The 17,541-nt window shown below is 40.9% G+C and overlaps 1 protein-coding gene across 1 annotated transcript in view; it reads left to right on the forward strand.

Annotated features, from left to right (window-relative positions):
* The window catches only part of pigk (phosphatidylinositol glycan anchor biosynthesis, class K), an 87,602-nt gene extending 79,849 nt beyond the window's left edge, over positions 1-7,753 (forward strand). The window contains exon 11 of the mRNA XM_069692559.1: positions 7,673-7,753. Coding sequence (XP_069548660.1) covers positions 7,673-7,738 — 66 coding nt within the window. The 3' untranslated portion in view covers positions 7,739-7,753. The remainder of the gene's footprint in view (positions 1-7,672) is intronic.
* The last annotated feature ends 9,788 nt before the right edge of the window (positions 7,754-17,541 follow it).

The raw sequence follows: 17,541 nt of genomic DNA on the forward strand, positions 1-17,541 counted from the left end.
AAATCTCCATTGCGAGTTTGCAGAAACCGTTGTAAAGCCAGAGACAGAGAAGTCAATGGTTGCAGCTGCTTGACTTTTTTTTCTCACCCCCCCCCACCTCCAACTATGTGTTATTACAAGTCTGCTCTTGTAATTCTGCTTTTCAAACGACCCACGGGAAAACATTCAGGGAAATGTGCACAAAGTCTCGAAATAGCTCAGATTTCCGTGAACTTTCGTTCGAGTCGGTTTTGAAACAAGTTTCACTGCGAGTATTCATGAGAGGGGGGCAGCGCGGACCGCTGCTGTGTGGGCAGCTCGGCTCCATATACTCTTACCATGACCAGCAGGCCGAGAGCAGTCATACAAATTCAAAATGAAATCACCATGCAAGCAATCTAGCACACCGGCAGCAGCAGGGGCATGTTGATCGATTGCAATGGCCCTCGTAACACTGAGGTTATGGTGCTTACAGTCTGATTGTCAGGGCCAGCTCGGTGATGATGATGATGATGATGATGATGATGATGATGATGATGATGATGATGATGATGATGATGATGATGATGATGATGATGGTGGTGGTGGTTAGGCTGCCGCTGATGCGGACGGTGGCGGATGCTGATCAGCAGGTGTTTGCCTGCTGTAACATGTAGGCCGGCTCTGTCACCTCCTTATAGGCTGTCATAGGGCGTTACATGGTTGATTGTCTGAGGTTCACACGGGCCTATGTTTCTCCCTTTTTATGTTGTCTCTGATCCGCCGCAGATCTGTATCCCGCCTCTGATTTATGAGCGAGAGTCGCTCCCTGCGGTGCTGCAGGAGGGGGACCTTGACACGTGAATCTGACTGGCTTTTTGTCCTTTCCATAATTAGAGAGTACATCCAATTCACCCCGTTCATTACCCCTGAGCCCAGTGACAAATGATGAGCAGGCCTGTTTTAATGCAGGCTCACTGGCTGTCCCGTTCGGGGTGAATGAGCAACAGAGCATACAAGAGGATGGGAGATGGGAGATGCATTCACAAGGTAGTTCAATTATCTGTTCACACTAAGTTGGAATTCTCTTTTTTCTTTTCTTCTGGCAACCCCCTCTTGGAAAATAGCTGAATGTTTCACCAGTGGACTGAACACACATGGAGGACTTAAAGGAAGTCACTTTGAACGCTTTGGCACATTTACTATCAATAACAATGTCAATTGTAATTTTTCTTTAAAAAAAAACTAATGGCAAAAAAATATCATGGAATATGTAATCACTTCCTGCGTTAATCGGCAAACCTCACGACTCAAATGTCTGGAAATATTTAAATTCTTATCTATATATCTATATTTTCTGACTTGGCTCATAGTTACAAAGACTAAACCCTGAGTCAAAAAATGAGTTAGCTTTACAAACACACACACTCTGAGTAATAATTCAACGCATGCTTTATGCACAAAAACAACAAAGTGTAATCTACTACAACTGGAAGGGTACATGAACTCATGCTGGGAAGTGCGACAGTTGTCTAATTCAAATAATACGATCATTTTTCCCATAAACCTTGTCACCTCTGTTGTAGCCGATTTTTCCTAATCAACAACAGGATGTGGTTTGTTGTGATAATGAGAGGAGAGGTTGAAGAGCCTGGCTGACTGCAAACGGAGAGTTATGTTTGTTTTGCTTAAGCGGTTTCTGTTTGTTTTGGCTTTCTGTGTGCTGTGATGCCTTCAGCAGAGCTTCTTCCTTTATTGTTAAGATATTGCAGTGATTTTGAAAAATTGCAGAGATTGGTTGATGTTATTGCGATTGCAAGATTTGAATTCCTGCCTGCTGAAGAATTCCTACCTTTATGAAAGGTATGAATTAGATTCCACTTTGCAGGATGTGGTTTGTGGTACGGTTGTACTGTGTTGTGTTGTTGGTAGGTGTTTACATTTTTATGTTCACCCTATTTTATTATTAAAGGTGGGCTAGATAATTTAACACAACTGAATCAACATAAACTTCATTATTTTTTAATTTCTCAAAAATCATTTGCTATTCATTCAGCTAAAGGTACTAAATCCATTTTACTCCTAAACATTTTGAAAACTTTCATATTGGCTTTTGGATTACTTAAAATATTTTCCAACCTTCCTGCAGCCACTGATTTCCATTTATACAATACTTTTAGTTTCTATTCATGCTATTAAAATCAGTTATCAGATGCTGCCTCAATCCACCACAGTGAACATGAAGTCTGCATTTATTTATAGTTATAGAAGTCAGTATCAATATTTTATATTAACAATGATTCACATGCTCTCTTGTTATGAATGACTGATAATTATCACCAGGTTCTGCAGCTTCAGTGTGTTTTAGTGTTTTTTTCCCTCGTCATACCAAGGCTGTATAAAACCAGTATTTTTCTGTATGTTAAATCTCAGTTTTATGTGGCATGGATCGGAGGAGAACCGGTTAATGTTCGCTCTTTGACTCTTCCTACAAATTACATTTACTTTTCTTTGTCGTATTTGGGAAGTGAAAAGTTAAATAATCAGAGCTTAATTACATCAGAAGCGTAATCTTTGTCATAGAAGACACTGTTGAGTGAATCTTTGAGTTGACATCATTTGTGTCACATATATCTTTACCACATTCTTTTCATAACCGAGCAACTTTCAGCTTCAGATTCTTCAACTTTCTTGTTGGCAAATGTTTGTCATTTTTGTGTGATTTAATCACTGCATGGATTGTTTATGATAGATTTTTGTCTTTCGTCCACTAATCAGTCTAATTCACCGACTAATCACTTCAGGACCTTTTCGCATCAGAACCAGAGGCACTGTCTCGTTTATTCCACACATTTTATTCCTTGTATGTTTCTTCCTACCTACATTACCCACAATGCAATTTGGACTTGCTGGCGGCAGTTCAGTCTTCAAAGGTGTAATTTTAGTAACGGCTAATGTTGCAGCGAACTGAGTTTTGGGCTACAAACAAACAACGTTGCCTCCAGTTGTATGAATTACACAACTTTCTTTCACACATTGCAGACTTTGATATGTAAAACCAGTCTCTTTATAAGGAACTAAAATGTGCATCAACTTGACTTTGGTCCTTCTACGTGGGTTGTGGGAGGTGAAACTCAACTGTGAAGTTGACTGTTTTCATCTTTGCGGAAATAGTGTGTTAGCTCTTAGTGTGATAAACACATTGTTAACATGATGATAACAGCTGACAGGCCGTTATGAGGGAAATAAGTGGATTGGATTACCAGATGGGACAAAAAAATTAAGCCCATTCATGTTGGACGGTAGGTAAATTAGAAAACAGATCCGATTTCCAAGACCGGATTCAATTCAATATCGTCAATCATCGGCACCATTCTCATGGAATTAAAACCCAAACTACATTTAATTGTCCCCCTTTAACCCAGTAAATTACCGTCATTACGCTGCAATCTGTTGGCTTGATGTGTATTTACAGTTAGTGTAGCAGAGCCAGGACATTGTCCACCGGGGGATCTATATGTTTTCCATGTTTGTTGACTGTGGACACATCAAGAATAAGGTGATGGGTGTCCTTTACTATGAGCTGGCCTTTAATTAAATTGCTCCCTCAGGCATGATGGAAGAGGAATCTAGTTTCAGGGGTGACTGGGCCACGGGTAAAAAGGGAGACCTGGTGCTTTGTGGAGGCCTGACTTTGTTGTGTGCCTCAGCTGGAGGCGAGACAGGCGCTCAGAGTCTGACTTCACTGAATGTGAAAGCAGCTCGCTGGTTTTACCCCACCACTTTTCTTTTTTTTTTCAACCAACCAACCTCAAAGCCCACAGAGATGGAAGATACAGTGTGTTTCAAATCTTCTTGAGCTTTAAAATCCCCAAAGGGAAATTTGGTTTGCAGTCAGAGTCCCAACTTAACACCCAACCAGCTAAAAACAACTGAAAAACGTGTTTCTGATAAGAAAATAGCTGCAAATACGGAACGCTTTTGCTTTTTCTCCTAAAAAAATATTTGATACTTCACCTCTTCAGGCTTCTGAAAATTATCTTTCTTCACACTTTTTATATATATATATTATTTGCCAGACTAATGTCACAGAGCGGGTTTCATATGTATGCAGATGATACTGTTTTGTACACACATGTTTGAGCTATTTCCTTTTCAACCACCTGTCACAGTGTTTACAGCTCATGTTGGCTCCATCAGGAGTGGAATTTAAATTTAGAAGTCTAACAATGTATCGAACAGATTTCAGAAGGAAAACATTTCACTGTCAGGTTAGTTTTTCATCTGAAATTTGAGAAACGGAAGAAATAGAGAGGAAGGTTGCAGATGGAAATTGCAAACAGCAAAGACTGAAGTGTTTTATGTTGTGAAATTTCTTTAGTAATCCAGAAATTGGATTGATGACTGATATGATTAAGAAGCTGCTACTGTTTCAATATTTCTTTGTGAGAACAGACTAAATATGTCAAGTTCATATCACCTTATTAAATCTTCTAATATAGACTTATCCTATACATGCGTATCTATAGACGGTGCAACATCTTGCTGTTTCTGGCTCAGTAAATTGGGATATTTCTGTGGAGAAGTGTAAGGTGACCTTTGGGAAAACTGCATCATCTCTGTTTATGGGATTAATTAAGCAACTTCCTGCTCAGTTGTGTATCTGTGTAGTGGCCTATTTTGGGTTTGGGCATTTCAAACTAGCTGAGGCAATTACTGCATGGATCATTGTAGTTGCAACGATCCATGCAGGTGCACTTTATTATGTACATAAATAAAAACACTCATTTTCCAACTGATCAAAACGAGTATTGACACAAAGGCTCGCCCAAAAAATGTGATGAGGTTTAACAGAAAGATAGAAAGGTTGGGAACCATTACGAAAGATCATCCACAATGTTTTTCTTTTTTCTGTTCTGCCCTGAAATTGTTTTTTTTCCTGCATTTTGTTGCTTAGGCAGCATTGTGAAGTGTAATAAATGCCCCTTGCTGCTGCTTTTATTGCTTATTTCAGCTGTAGCGCACAACGTTTTTTTTTAATTTTTTTAACCCTGTTCAGCTAAAAAACTGCAGTTTTTCCCGCCTCTCCATTACACCAAATCTAGGTGTAATGCAACCTTTCTAAAATATTTTGCTGCGCTCGCTGCTATTAATATGTCCATCCACCTTTCCAGCTAATGGTAATTCACGTTTGCCGTACCCTAAGTGCCTATCGCAAAGTGGCGCTCCGTTTTCAGCCCACTCCATTTGAATCTTTATTGAAAGTGGTGCTGAAATCTGAAGAAAATGGCCCCCTTTATGGCTGGTCATCTGCAGGCAGACTCCAGTTTGTGTCAAAGATCATTTTTACTTTCGGAGGCTTTTTCTGCATCCAAATGAACAGAACAACCTGGTCTCCCGCAAATAAAGCCGTTGTGTCTCATCTCTACTTCCACTCCCTGCTAATAACTGGCGGAGGTGCAGGCCAGGAGTCTGTCTCCCTCTTTGGCTGACAAATGGTTTGGCTGAATGAGTAATGGCTAATTAACTTCCTGAATATGATTGTTTATCTGACTTTATGATCTGACTGTGTGCCAGTTTGTGTGCCTGCCCTGAGTGTCGCCGGTGAGTCGGTCCGAAGGCAGACCGGGCCGCTCCTGACGTTAGCACGAACCCACCAGATGCTCCGACTGTAAGTTCTGTGCTTCAGTGCTGGCAGCGTGCCACCGTTGCTGCTTCACCAGGCTAATGTAAACGCACTGTGTCATCATCCGGGCCCACGGGGAGGCACACTCGTCTGCCCCGACACGCTCGCTCTCGCTGGGGGAAAAGCAAGTGGGCCAGATGCTGGGGAAGGTTTCCTGGGTGATGAGGGAGCGACCGCAGGTCAGGAGTGAAGGACTGCAAAGCAGGGAGTCTGAAATCATTTATAATGCTGCCTGAGAGTACAGAAGTCAAAAGGAGCACAGCTTTATAAAACAGCAGTTACTCTTTCAGGAACATACAGTATAGTGCTGAAATGTGTCACTCTGGATTTCTGAAATGTCAAATCTTGGAGCTTTTGCACTTTGGTAACCCTAAAAATAAAAAGAGAGCAATGTGCAGTTTGTTTATTCATGACACAGAAATCCTGTCATTTTACCTGAGCACACAGTGCAGTGCTCCTTTTATGAAGCTTGCCAAATAAACCAAGCTGTGTCTTCTCAGTTAGCGGGAAAAGCCATTTGCATGTATGGCTGAGAGTATGCCCATGTTTTCCTCAACAAAAGGGTCTGTTCACTCAAATTCGGAGAAACTCGCATGCAGTGCATTTCGTGTTGCTTAGCCATGCACATATTTTTCATTTTATTTGTCCAGAATTTGGGACAACTGCTGCTCAGATTTCTGCCTCCACTGCAATACATTGGAAGTGAAGAGAGTTTGCATTGTAAGTCGTGTTTTTTTTTTTATTCAATTTTCCAACACATCAAGACCACTATACAATGGAAGACAACATTGTATAATAAAAAGAAAAATGAAGAGCGGATACCAAAACAAACAGAGCAATGTGGGCACCTAGAAGTGCTATAGCTTATACAAATAAAGACAAACTAGCAAAGATAAAAAAAATATCAAAATACAGTACATCATAAATATAATCAAACTGGTCATTTTCACAGTAAAATATTAGCAATATACTTCTTAATTTCTATTACGTTACACTTTTCAATAGATACAAAAAAATTTGATCCAATTTAATAGAAATCAAAGACTGTCCTCCGAGGAAAAACAACAGCCTTGACTGCAACAACGACCTTAAATGTGTAATAACGGATTATTTTTTAGTTGATACGGTGAACGTGTTCAGCAGTACTATTTAGCCCTTTAGAAACACACCTATTTTTTTAGGCTTCTGCTCAAAAATTGCAAAAAGAGTATATCTCTGCAACCACAATAAAAAAAAATTAAACAAATATTTTTAATAATAAAGTGAACACTTGTGAGATTTGTTCAGATGTGTAAATATCAGTATATATGTCCATATCTTAATAATAGTTTAGTCCTTGGGCTTAAAGGGTTAAACTCTTGTTTCTGGCCAGCTGATAATTATAAGTTCGATATTCACTGTGTTGTAGCTCAGTTTTGGTCTCCACCGACTCCGATTTGCTGAATGCTGAACTGGGTTCACCAGCTAGATGCTAATTGTGTCTGTCTGCTGCTGAGCAGGTAGTGTCGGGAGATTTTTTTTTTGAACTTTTCTTTTTTGGGGGGCAGAATTTAGCTGCATGCTTTGGCTGAAAACAACATCATGAGAGCAGTGAGAGCGAACCAGAATACTAAAGTCGTGGGTCTGACAGCTGAACAATGAGATGGAAACTCTTTATAAAGCTTTGTAAAGCAGAGGGGAGTGGCGGATTCAGCTAATTCACTACAAGAAACTGTTTCACAATGTCTCATTGTTTACACATTATCATTTGATACATATAAAAACAATACACCCTTAATAATGCGTTGCCTCTGACCAAAATCTTGATCTTTGCCTAATCTAACCAAATTTTGTTTTGTAGCAGCTTTGGATCCGGTGGCTTAGTAAGTTGTACACTAACCACAGGGCTGGCAGTTCAGTCCTGTTCTTGTGCTGAAGTGTCTTTGGGCAAGATACTGAACCGCAAGTTGCTTCGCTCTGCTCAGTTGGCATTGGTGTGCGAGTGTGAACTGGTGAATTCAGCTAAAAGGAAAAACTCCTTTTTAACAGGAAGAAAACCTCCGACAGAACCAGGATCACGGGTGGGCGAGCGGCTGCCCCGACAGGTTCGGGTGAGAAAGGAGCAGAGAGAGACAACAAACAATAAATGGTGGGTATGTTGGCCAGATAAATAACTGCAATTCAGAAACCTGTAGCTCCTGAGCCAGAGATACTTGCAATAGAAGCACAAAACTACAGAGATAATAAAAGGCAGCAATTGTCAAGTGCTTTGTAAACCGCTATATAAGTGCAGCTCATTTACCATTTAATTTTACCCTTCCAGAAAAATCTGGCTTTGTTTGACTCTATCAACAATGGAGAACAATCTTTTAAGTGCCAATAGCGGCTGCCAATTCAAGAGATGCCTTCCTCCTAACAACCGCAGCTGGGGAGATTTTGGCAGTGATTTATTCAGCCTCTGTCGCATACGTTTTATTTAATGGTTCCAAAAAGGGGAGACAAAAGAACATTTCTCCTTTAAACTGGAAAGACGTTCAGAGAGCACAGACTTTTACCAAGGACACTCTTCTACGATATGCAAATCTGCAACCGCAACCTCTGTATGTATCCGGGTATTTTTCCAGACCTATTAGAACGGTGTTAAAATGCACTTGGGCCTGGCTGTAGCTTCTCATATCAGCTGCTGGTTCTCATGAAACCAGAGACTCAGTGCTCCATAATGACTGTTTACTGTATAAAATTTGAGCAGGTACATTTGTACTTTTGTGGATTTCTGGTATACGTGAATGTGGATTGTGTTATCGCGCCATCGTATTTCTAGAATGGCCCATGTTTTGTCACGATTGAACTTTACTGTCATCCACTGGATTTTAAGATATATGGCATTTGTATGCACTCATCTCACAATGCTAATAAGAGTGACAAATAATGAATAAATCTGCTGCGTGACTCGGATCAGCTCCAAAATTTTATGGGTTCTTTTTTTGGCCTGTGCTTCATCTTTCCACCAAGTTTCATGGAAATCAGGCAGGTATTTCTTCTGTAATCCTGCTGATAACACAAGAAACAAACTAACCTACGGCGAAAACATAGCCTCTTTGATGAAGTTAATATTTCTTGGTGCACAATAATGGAGAATTTCTTCATTGAACAATTCAATTTACAAAATTCAAAAGCTCCATTTCCTCAGTCCCTGTTACTCTTAATAAACCAAAGAAAAACAGTCGACAGTTTTCATAGTGAAAATACTGTAGTCCCAGTGACGCTGCGGTCGAACATGATCTGTGAATGTGAATCTAAAAAACAAAACCATCTGCAAACATTAGAGCTGAATGGGAGAATCTATTTTTTTTTTTTAATTTGGGTGAATCCCCACTTTAACTTTAACTTCTTTCCTGCCCTAACTAAAGGAAAACAGTTGCCTGTTTCATTACGAAAGCACAGATGCCACTTTTACAAACGAGTTATCATATTTTGTGCAGGATCGCACTGCAGCTGAAGCAGCTTGTCATGAATGTTCACATGGCTGCACAGAGAGGCGAGACAGATAGACAGCCCCGCTGTTGAACAGCCTCGAATCCTTTCATCGCTGTGCACTTTTTCTTTTGTGTGTGTGTGTGTGTGTGTGTGTGTGTGTGTGTGTGTGTGTGTGCGCGCGCACGGATGTGGGGTGGGGGGTGGGGGTTATTGTCACGCGATATGTGATTGGTTTGGACAGATCTAATTTTCAGGGATGCTTTTGAAAGCTCCTCTGTCTCTGTAGTGCGAGAATCCCCAGCGAGATCAGTGCTGCCTCGCGGGATTGGACAGACAGGCAACCTCTCAACATGCGGTGTGTTTCTGAGGCAGCGATGATAACCTCGCTCGTATAGTGTTTGGTTAGGAGGAGAACAACAGAAATGTGTGGCTACGCTGCAATTTTACTTTGCTTCAGGGCTAAAAAGCTGCTGTAGTTGGTATCACATTTCAGCAGAGCAGGGATTCATCAAACCGTCAGTGGATTCGAAAATTTCACCAAGTTGGCGAGCACAGTCAGTGAAAATCTTTCATGTCTTCAGCTGTCTGCCACGGCTGCAAATGCACTGTGAACATCTCCTCTCACTGCCTGTAAAATCATCCCTCAGATGATTGGAGGCAGCTCTCCTCTGTGACTTCATGTAGACCGTGACTGGCTGTAGTCTAACGTTTAAAAAGCCGCTTTTTAAAATGTGAACATTTGCATGATTTATTAGAAATCAACTTTCAGATTCAAGTTACAAAAGTTATGTGATGCAAATCGAGAGCCATCCTCGCCTGCAGGCTGGGAAATTATGTGAACGATAAAACTTTCCAGAGAAGAGCTGAGTGAGGCCGCTGACAGTAACGTGGGTGTTTTTTTTACTCTGAAGTTTGACTGAAAAACATTTTCAGATGAAAAGTTGAAAACATTGCTGAATGAGAGAAGTTGCATGGCGGGAGTTGAACTTTTAAACACTGATCATTTAAACAACCTCCACAACAGTGGAAGGCATGTGACTGTTGTTTGCAGGGTTAGATCTCTTTTTTACGCACCACAGAACTTTAAAGGGATAGTTTGACATTTCGGGCGAATACACTTGAAAGCTGAGAATCAGACACAAAGATCAATAGCACTCTGGTGCGCTCAGTATGGTGCTCGCAATTAGCAAAGTTTAGCATGGGGGCAGCAGCTGGCCTGCATGCCTCTCTCCGAAGTTAACACGAAATAGAATCTCTGTTAGGAAGGCATTTTTAAATTTGTTTTGGTGATTTCAGATCTACCAAGACTGGCTGTAAAATTACAGTCCGAGGAATGCACTATAATGACTGGTTTATACTGTGATTGAAGAAGTGTTTAGATCCCTTATTCAAATAAAAGTAGCGACGTAACAATGTAAAAATACTCTCCACCAAATTTTATGAAGATGCTTTTTAGTATTTATGGCTTTTTTTTTTTTTAGATTCTGCATCCAGCAAACAGACGTTTAATGCACAGACTTGTCGGCTGAACGCTGTTTTCAGTCTTCCAGCTGCAGGGTTGAGTTTTTTTTTTAAACTGTCGCCAACACTGAGTGTCAATCAATTCATCACCAGCAGGTGTGCCAAGTGGCTGCCTCGTGTCCTTTCTGTTCTCACGCAAGTGACATGAAGACCTGTGGTGACATCATCTGTGTACGCTGTAGTTTTGTAGATGTGTGTATTGTTGTTTAAATGACGCAGGTCTTGAATTTAAAATTAAAAAGGTGCCTTTTGAGACGTTCAGGAAGCTCTGAAGACACTAAGAAGCAGCGACTTGACACACCTGCACAGGTGTTTCAATTTATTCTGATTAGTTAGTCCTCTGTTTGGGTAAATGCTGCATTGCAGGTCAATAAACAAAGTAGTGGTTGTGGCTGACATTCCCAAATGGCAATTCTCCAAATTCCCAGTTGTCTGAATCACAATGACTTATGTATTTTGTTCTGCCAACTGCTCCCCCATTCACACAATATACCTTCCCTGCATAAGTCATATTCAACACATACTTAACCACACAGGACAGTCTTTATGCAACATCTTTTGTCTCTCTAGTCCTGACACATATGTCTAATGATCTTCGCTTTAGTCTTTGATTTGTACCTTTTATCTGACTTTGTTTTGTATTGTTCACATATGTGTTGTCCTCGAATAATATGACAAAACATAAAGGAAAAGAAGTCATTGTAAATTGTAATTGTAAATATGTTCAGTTGTCCTGCCTCTCACCAAAGCCCACAGAGTGTGAAGAAAATGCAAATCAAGCCCAGTCTTTGCAACTGTATAATATACAATTTACATTGCATTACATACATCTGAAAGCTGTATTAGACATAAGTGCTGAGAATGGATTGCTTGTAGTGATGAACTCACGCTGAATTATCATCCGACTCCTTCGCTTTACAGAAACTTTCAGTTCATTTTTCATTATTATTATTATTATTTGCTCTCACCATCCCTGTTTCCAGCAGCAGCAGCAACACCAGACTCACTTAGTGAATAGCTGGAGAGATGCTTTTTTCAGAGGGTATTGGAAACCAAAACAAAAGGAGAGTGAAAATTGTAGTTTTCAAACAAATGTTAATGCTGCTCTGAATGTGCGAACATGCAGGTGCTTTCAATTTGTGCAAAAATATCAATTAATGCAGCTTTAAATGGATAATGGCCCCTTTCACAGGTTTATTATAATATCTGTATAATTATTCCTGTTGGATAAAGGTGTTGGCAGAATTTCAATGTTGGAGGTGGAGATGTTTTTATCTCCTTCATGTGCGCTAGTTAAGTCTTTAAGAGTTCATAATGTGTTTTGGATGAAAGTTTAAACTGCAAAGTAACTAGTTGCCTGAGTAGTAAAAAAAAAAAAAAACACATTATTTCCTTCTGAAGTAGAGTGAGATCAATTGTTCCTCCAAGTTGTATTACGACTTTATGTACTTTAGTTATTGGTTACCACCTACTGGGTTTAGTGGAGCTGCTCAGTCGCTGGCAGCAGCAGAAGACTGTGGGTATACCGGGAGGCTCCCCGGGGAGACTGCATGTAAGAGAATGAGTGTGGAGGAGGAAGAGGTGGAGGAAGAGGTGGAGGAAGGGGAGGAGGAAGAGGAAGCGTTTACTTCCAGGAAACGTTCCCAGTCTCTGAGAGGCTCCCCTTGATGCTCATGCACCTTGAAAGCAGCTGACGCCTCCCAGCAGCGCATTTGACAGAGCAGTCAATCACGCCTGTCTGCTGTCACACGCACACACCGGGACGTCATCGGCATGAAACCGACAATGCGCGGGGAAATGAATAAAGAAAAGCTGTGGCTAATGTATGTGGGGGAATATAAATCGGCATCAGAGCGATGTGATTGATCGAGATGATGGCGGAGAGAGGCTTTGCAGAGATAAGACCTTTTAGAACAAATCAATTACCTCGAAGGCCCGCAGGAAATGTGGGATGTTACAAACTTTGATTGCATCACGGCTGATGAAAAGATGCGAGGAGATGGTTGTAAACAGCGGCACTATCTGATGCATGCAAAACACTTATTTTCGCGATTAAGTGTTCGAATTATTGTACAAAAAATATCCAGCGTACAAAGCGATACACCGTAACCGGGCATGGCAATACAGAGATTTATTTTCCCAAACTGCAATTAGTCACGGTCAAATGTTTTCTGTTGCTTCAGATAATCTGAAAATTGTTGACATTTAGTGCCAGTCCGTACACTTTATCCATCGAACGCTCCCGTTTCCTGACAGTCCTCGATGTGCTCAGACGGGAGCATGAGCGACTACTGGAGGAGGTGAGAGTGATCAATAAAAACACGAGGTAATTAGTGTAGCGCTCATATTTCTTTGGGGAGGTGGGCGTAAAAAAAAAAAAAAAAGAAGAAAAATGTGGCGATCAAAGTGATGTCTGCTCCACACAAGTCATTAATGAGGCACGGGAGCAGCTCCAAGGATGTATTGTTAAAAAGCCTTTAAGAATCCTGCACGGAATTAATTAAAACACAATACACTCCTCCATCTTTCAAACCCTTTACAAAGTTATGGATGATTTTAAACGTTAGCCGACAGCGAAGACAAATAGGATTGGCTGCTCACTCCCACACGGCCCCTCTTATTTGTTTCTGCTACAAGCTGGACACGGTGTCTGGACTTGTTGGCCGTGTTGAAAACCAGTGGAAAAACACCAATTAACAGACTCTGGCTGTAAAATCACGAGTGCGATGCCAAGCGGACAGGACAGAGTCCAAAAAAGCACGACGCCCATTTCGTCCACAGGCCTCATGAAACATGCAAGTGAGTGGAGAAGGGAACGCAAACATTAGAAGGCGTAAACAAGCAAACAGACAAACAAACAAACAAACACACACCAGCTGTGAGCCTTGCCCAGCTGGATATGAGCGCTCAGAGAAAGGTGATATGTTATGATGTGTTTTGACTCGATGTTTCCAACACACACCTGACTAATTGGCTACATCTGTCAAGAAACTACAAAACGGTCATTAGTGTACCGGATCAGGACGAAACGAGGAAGTCATGAGGGGGAGTTTTCATCTACAGCAGACGGAAATGAACGACGTCTCAGAAACGGGGATAATTAGGTTCAGTCATTTATTGCAAACAACTTTCAGACTTGCAAATTAAGATTTGTACAGATATTGCTGGCTGCGGGCTAAAAAATGATCTTAATGATCAAACTTTGCAGAGAACAGCTCGGCGAGGCAGCAAACTATAGATTTGACTTTTCTTGTAAAACCACAGCAAATAATTCAAACACATAATTGCTTTTCAATTCTAATTGTTTGGCTGAAAAAAAAAACACTTTCAGATAAGTTGTTGAAAACAAAGTGCTGGATAGGACAGATTGCATGCTGGGAGTTAAACTGACCATCAATACAGTACTAGGGATACGGTATTTTTTTTGCAGCGATTTGAGTACATTCAGAGTGGGGGCAACAGCTACCCGGGCTTTTGTTAGGTTCAGAACTATAACATAGCGCTGATAGTATAAGAATCAAACCCACAGTCAGACAAAACAAGGCTTGGACCCAAATCTGAGTTTTACTTGCAGCAAGGGAAGTCCGTGCAGGGTCTTAGAGTTGTAAGCTCTTCACCTGGCATCAGCCAACTCCAACACGGACTTCCCTCTTTGCTCCTTTTATTGTATACATGGGGTTATAAAACAGCACTTGGTCTCTTTGTCTCCTATATGGGTATGTTTGCTTTTAACATCCATTTGCTTTTAACCTATGTGTGCTAAACGAGATAAGCCAGTTCCTCCTTCCCCCGAGGGGCCATATACTGCAAGAGAGGAACTCGTGGAATGTGCATGCAGTATGAGACATTTCAACTACAGTTTAATGCATAGACTAACGGAAACTTTACACGCATAGCAGTAACTTAATTTACACACTGACAATGAGTTACTATTTTTCCTAACAGCTTTCTCCAAAGTAAAGTAAAAAATAGCTATCAAGTATATAACTTAAGCAGAAATGTAATCATTTCTGGTATTAAGACATGTGTTGTAAATATATTTAGATGAGAACAAGACCCTGAGGAATCCTCACACGCTGTGTCTCAATGAATAATTTAAGCATGTTACTCTTCATAATTATTTTTTTGTTTGTTATGTATGGGTAGAATAAATTATATATATATAACATATTAATGACTGATCTTCAGAGGAGTTTAAAGCAATCTTTATTATGGAAAAACCTAAGGTAGTTGTTCCCCATGGCTTTCACGGCCGTATAGTTTCATTTTTAACATCCAGTCATGATCTCTTTATCTTACGCTTGAGACAAAAACATCTGTGTATTTCCCAAAATACAAAGTATTACTTTTATTACTATCAGCATAACCATTGGTAGCCTGTACCGTCATTATTAGTCTTCATTACAGTCTTTATGCCCAATTTAACGGGGAACACGGCCCCTTAAATGTTAAACATTAGATAGCTGTAACTATTGTCAAACTGTTTTGACGGTCGGTGTGCAGTCTACGCTATGAATAACCAATCTCAGCACATGCTGTGAAAACCGTATGACTTTAACACATTTAGAAATGAATAAGTGTCAGAGTTTCTTGTTATACATTGACTTTAGCTTCAGTGGATAGATAACAGTAGTGCCAGCTTGTTGCCCTTTGCCGTTATACCATGCGAGCTAAAAATTAACACTACAATGGACAAAAGGAGATTTCTAACTAAGTGAAGAATTAAATAGTTTAAGTCAAAACTAGAAGGCGTTTAAGATGTCAACTTTCTCAACGTACCTCGAATAAACAAAATTGTTGGCGAGCAAAACTGCTCAGAGCCTTGAGTAAATAATCCAACTATGAACCTAATATTCAAGGCTGGTCTTGTAAATGTCTTCGACTGAGTGAGTGAGAATGAAACGGCGGCTCTGCTGGTGTCTTTATTGAAACAAAAAAAAATACAAAAGTCTGAGTTTTTATTACGGTGAAAGGTTTTTCATACAGAAATTTAGAAAGAAGGTGTTGCGAAAGCAAAAGTTCTGACTTCTCTCTTTTCCTTTATTTACCTTCTTTTTTGTTATTTTTCTTTCCCTCAGCCTCACATTTTGTAATCACCACTGTAAAAGTCCCTGAGCCACCATAATGCTACATACTGCAGCACCATCTGGCCCCAGAGAGCCCATCCTCCTGGCAAATATGTTCCAGAGGTCAAACTCTACAATAACAAATTTGCAAACACTAAATTGAAGAGATTCCAGTTGTCTCATTGACCTTGTGCAGTTAAGCTGCGCATATAACAGAAAACACTAATGCGCGCCAGCTGCCGGGACAACAACAAAGGCGGCTGGGAAAATAAAAAATCAGGTTGGACTTTAATTGCGCTCTCGCAGAGTTAAGGGTAGCTGAAGTGAAAACGCCGGATTGTTTCTGTTTTCAAGGTGAGGCGGACAGAAAAAGTTATTTTCTCCGTTTGCCCAACGGCTCATTAGTTCCTCCGTTGTTCTGAGCTTGTGCAAATTACATCATGTCCATTACTCCCGTTGCTCAGCCAGCGAGCTCCCTGTACGGCCTCCACCCAGCGCTTCTGAGAAATGAATGGGCTCCGGAGCCGCTCACAGCTATTTAGTTATTAGTTAATACATCAGCCGTGTGTCATTGTACTGTCTGAGGCTTTCGTAAAGAAGAGCGAAGAGCCTGCTGATTGGATGTGGTCAGCTCAGAGTATGGATGGCCCACCACCTTTGCTTTATTAATTTGTATGGTATGCAGTATGACTGGCAGGTTCTACGACCGTGAACAATGGAGCAGGAGTATAAACAACAAAAAAAAAAATAGTTCTTGGAAGGAAAAGTGAAGATCCTTTAAAACGGCACCGGTTCTCCGCGGCGCAAAAGTTATTCAGGGCTGGCAGGTTGTTACACTTCTGCTGTGGATTAAGACTTAGATCAGTGTCTCCTGTCTCTTCTCGTATCCCGGGCCCGACTCCATGATGTTCGGATCAGAGCTCTGTGGGAGACAAACCATCCGCTGCAGCACTCATCGTTCCTCATGTCGGCTCCGGCTGCAGGATGAATTCGTGACCAATCCGACTCCCCCTCTCCTGCACCTGTATGATGGGTAAGTATCTGAAGCGCCGTATATCGCCACGTGTGCACTGATTTGACTGAATCGGTGCTGCGGGTGCTGGAGACACCGTTGATACCGGTCAGCTCGGCAGATAACAAACTCCCAATTAATTACGCTAAAGCTAGAGGGGGCGTAACAGCATTATCTAAACGTACGTTCCCTGCGCTGTGGATCACTTTGATAAATACCACAAAAGGCTGGGTTTGGCGTACTCCTGGGCGCCACGTTATAGAGATTAGTGCCTCTGGTATAAGCACTATTCAATTTTTTTTTTTTAAACTATCCCGCTGTACGTGCTTAAGCTGAGAGCATCCAGCGTCAGGGCTCAAGCTCAGGAGGCAACACAGATTTTCACAAGTACAGGTCTGTTGTGTTTTAAGGAGGACTCCCCTATTATAATAGTTGCTTAAAGGTCTCGTGTCTCTGTGACGGTGCTTTGCTTTTGCGTATGACAATTTCCTGATTCCTACAAATTAATGTTTAATTTTCTTTCCATGCCGGTTAAGAATTGTTACTTCGTTAACCGTATCTACTTTTGCAAATTGGACGTACATGCGTGTTTTTTTTTTGGAGACGGGGAAGGGAGCGGTGTGAATTGGATACTTTTTTGAGTAGCATTTTCAGCTTCTGGTGCTTCAAGTTTCACCGTTCTAGCTTTAAAAATAGGTCTCTTGTGATTCCCCAAAAGTTATAAAAGTTCAACACTCAACTGCCGCTGTGCCCCTTTAATTTTCTGTCTCGATATTTTATTCATTACAGTGGCAAAAAAAACACAAATGTGGGCATTATTATTTCAAGCTCATGTTCATTTA

Source organism: Brachyistius frenatus, unplaced genomic scaffold, assembly GCF_029030835.1.
Source record: "Brachyistius frenatus isolate BFR_SWC_R1_liver_20210118 unplaced genomic scaffold, ASM2903083v1 Contig_12, whole genome shotgun sequence".
Taxonomy (NCBI): domain Eukaryota; kingdom Metazoa; phylum Chordata; class Actinopteri; family Embiotocidae; genus Brachyistius; species Brachyistius frenatus.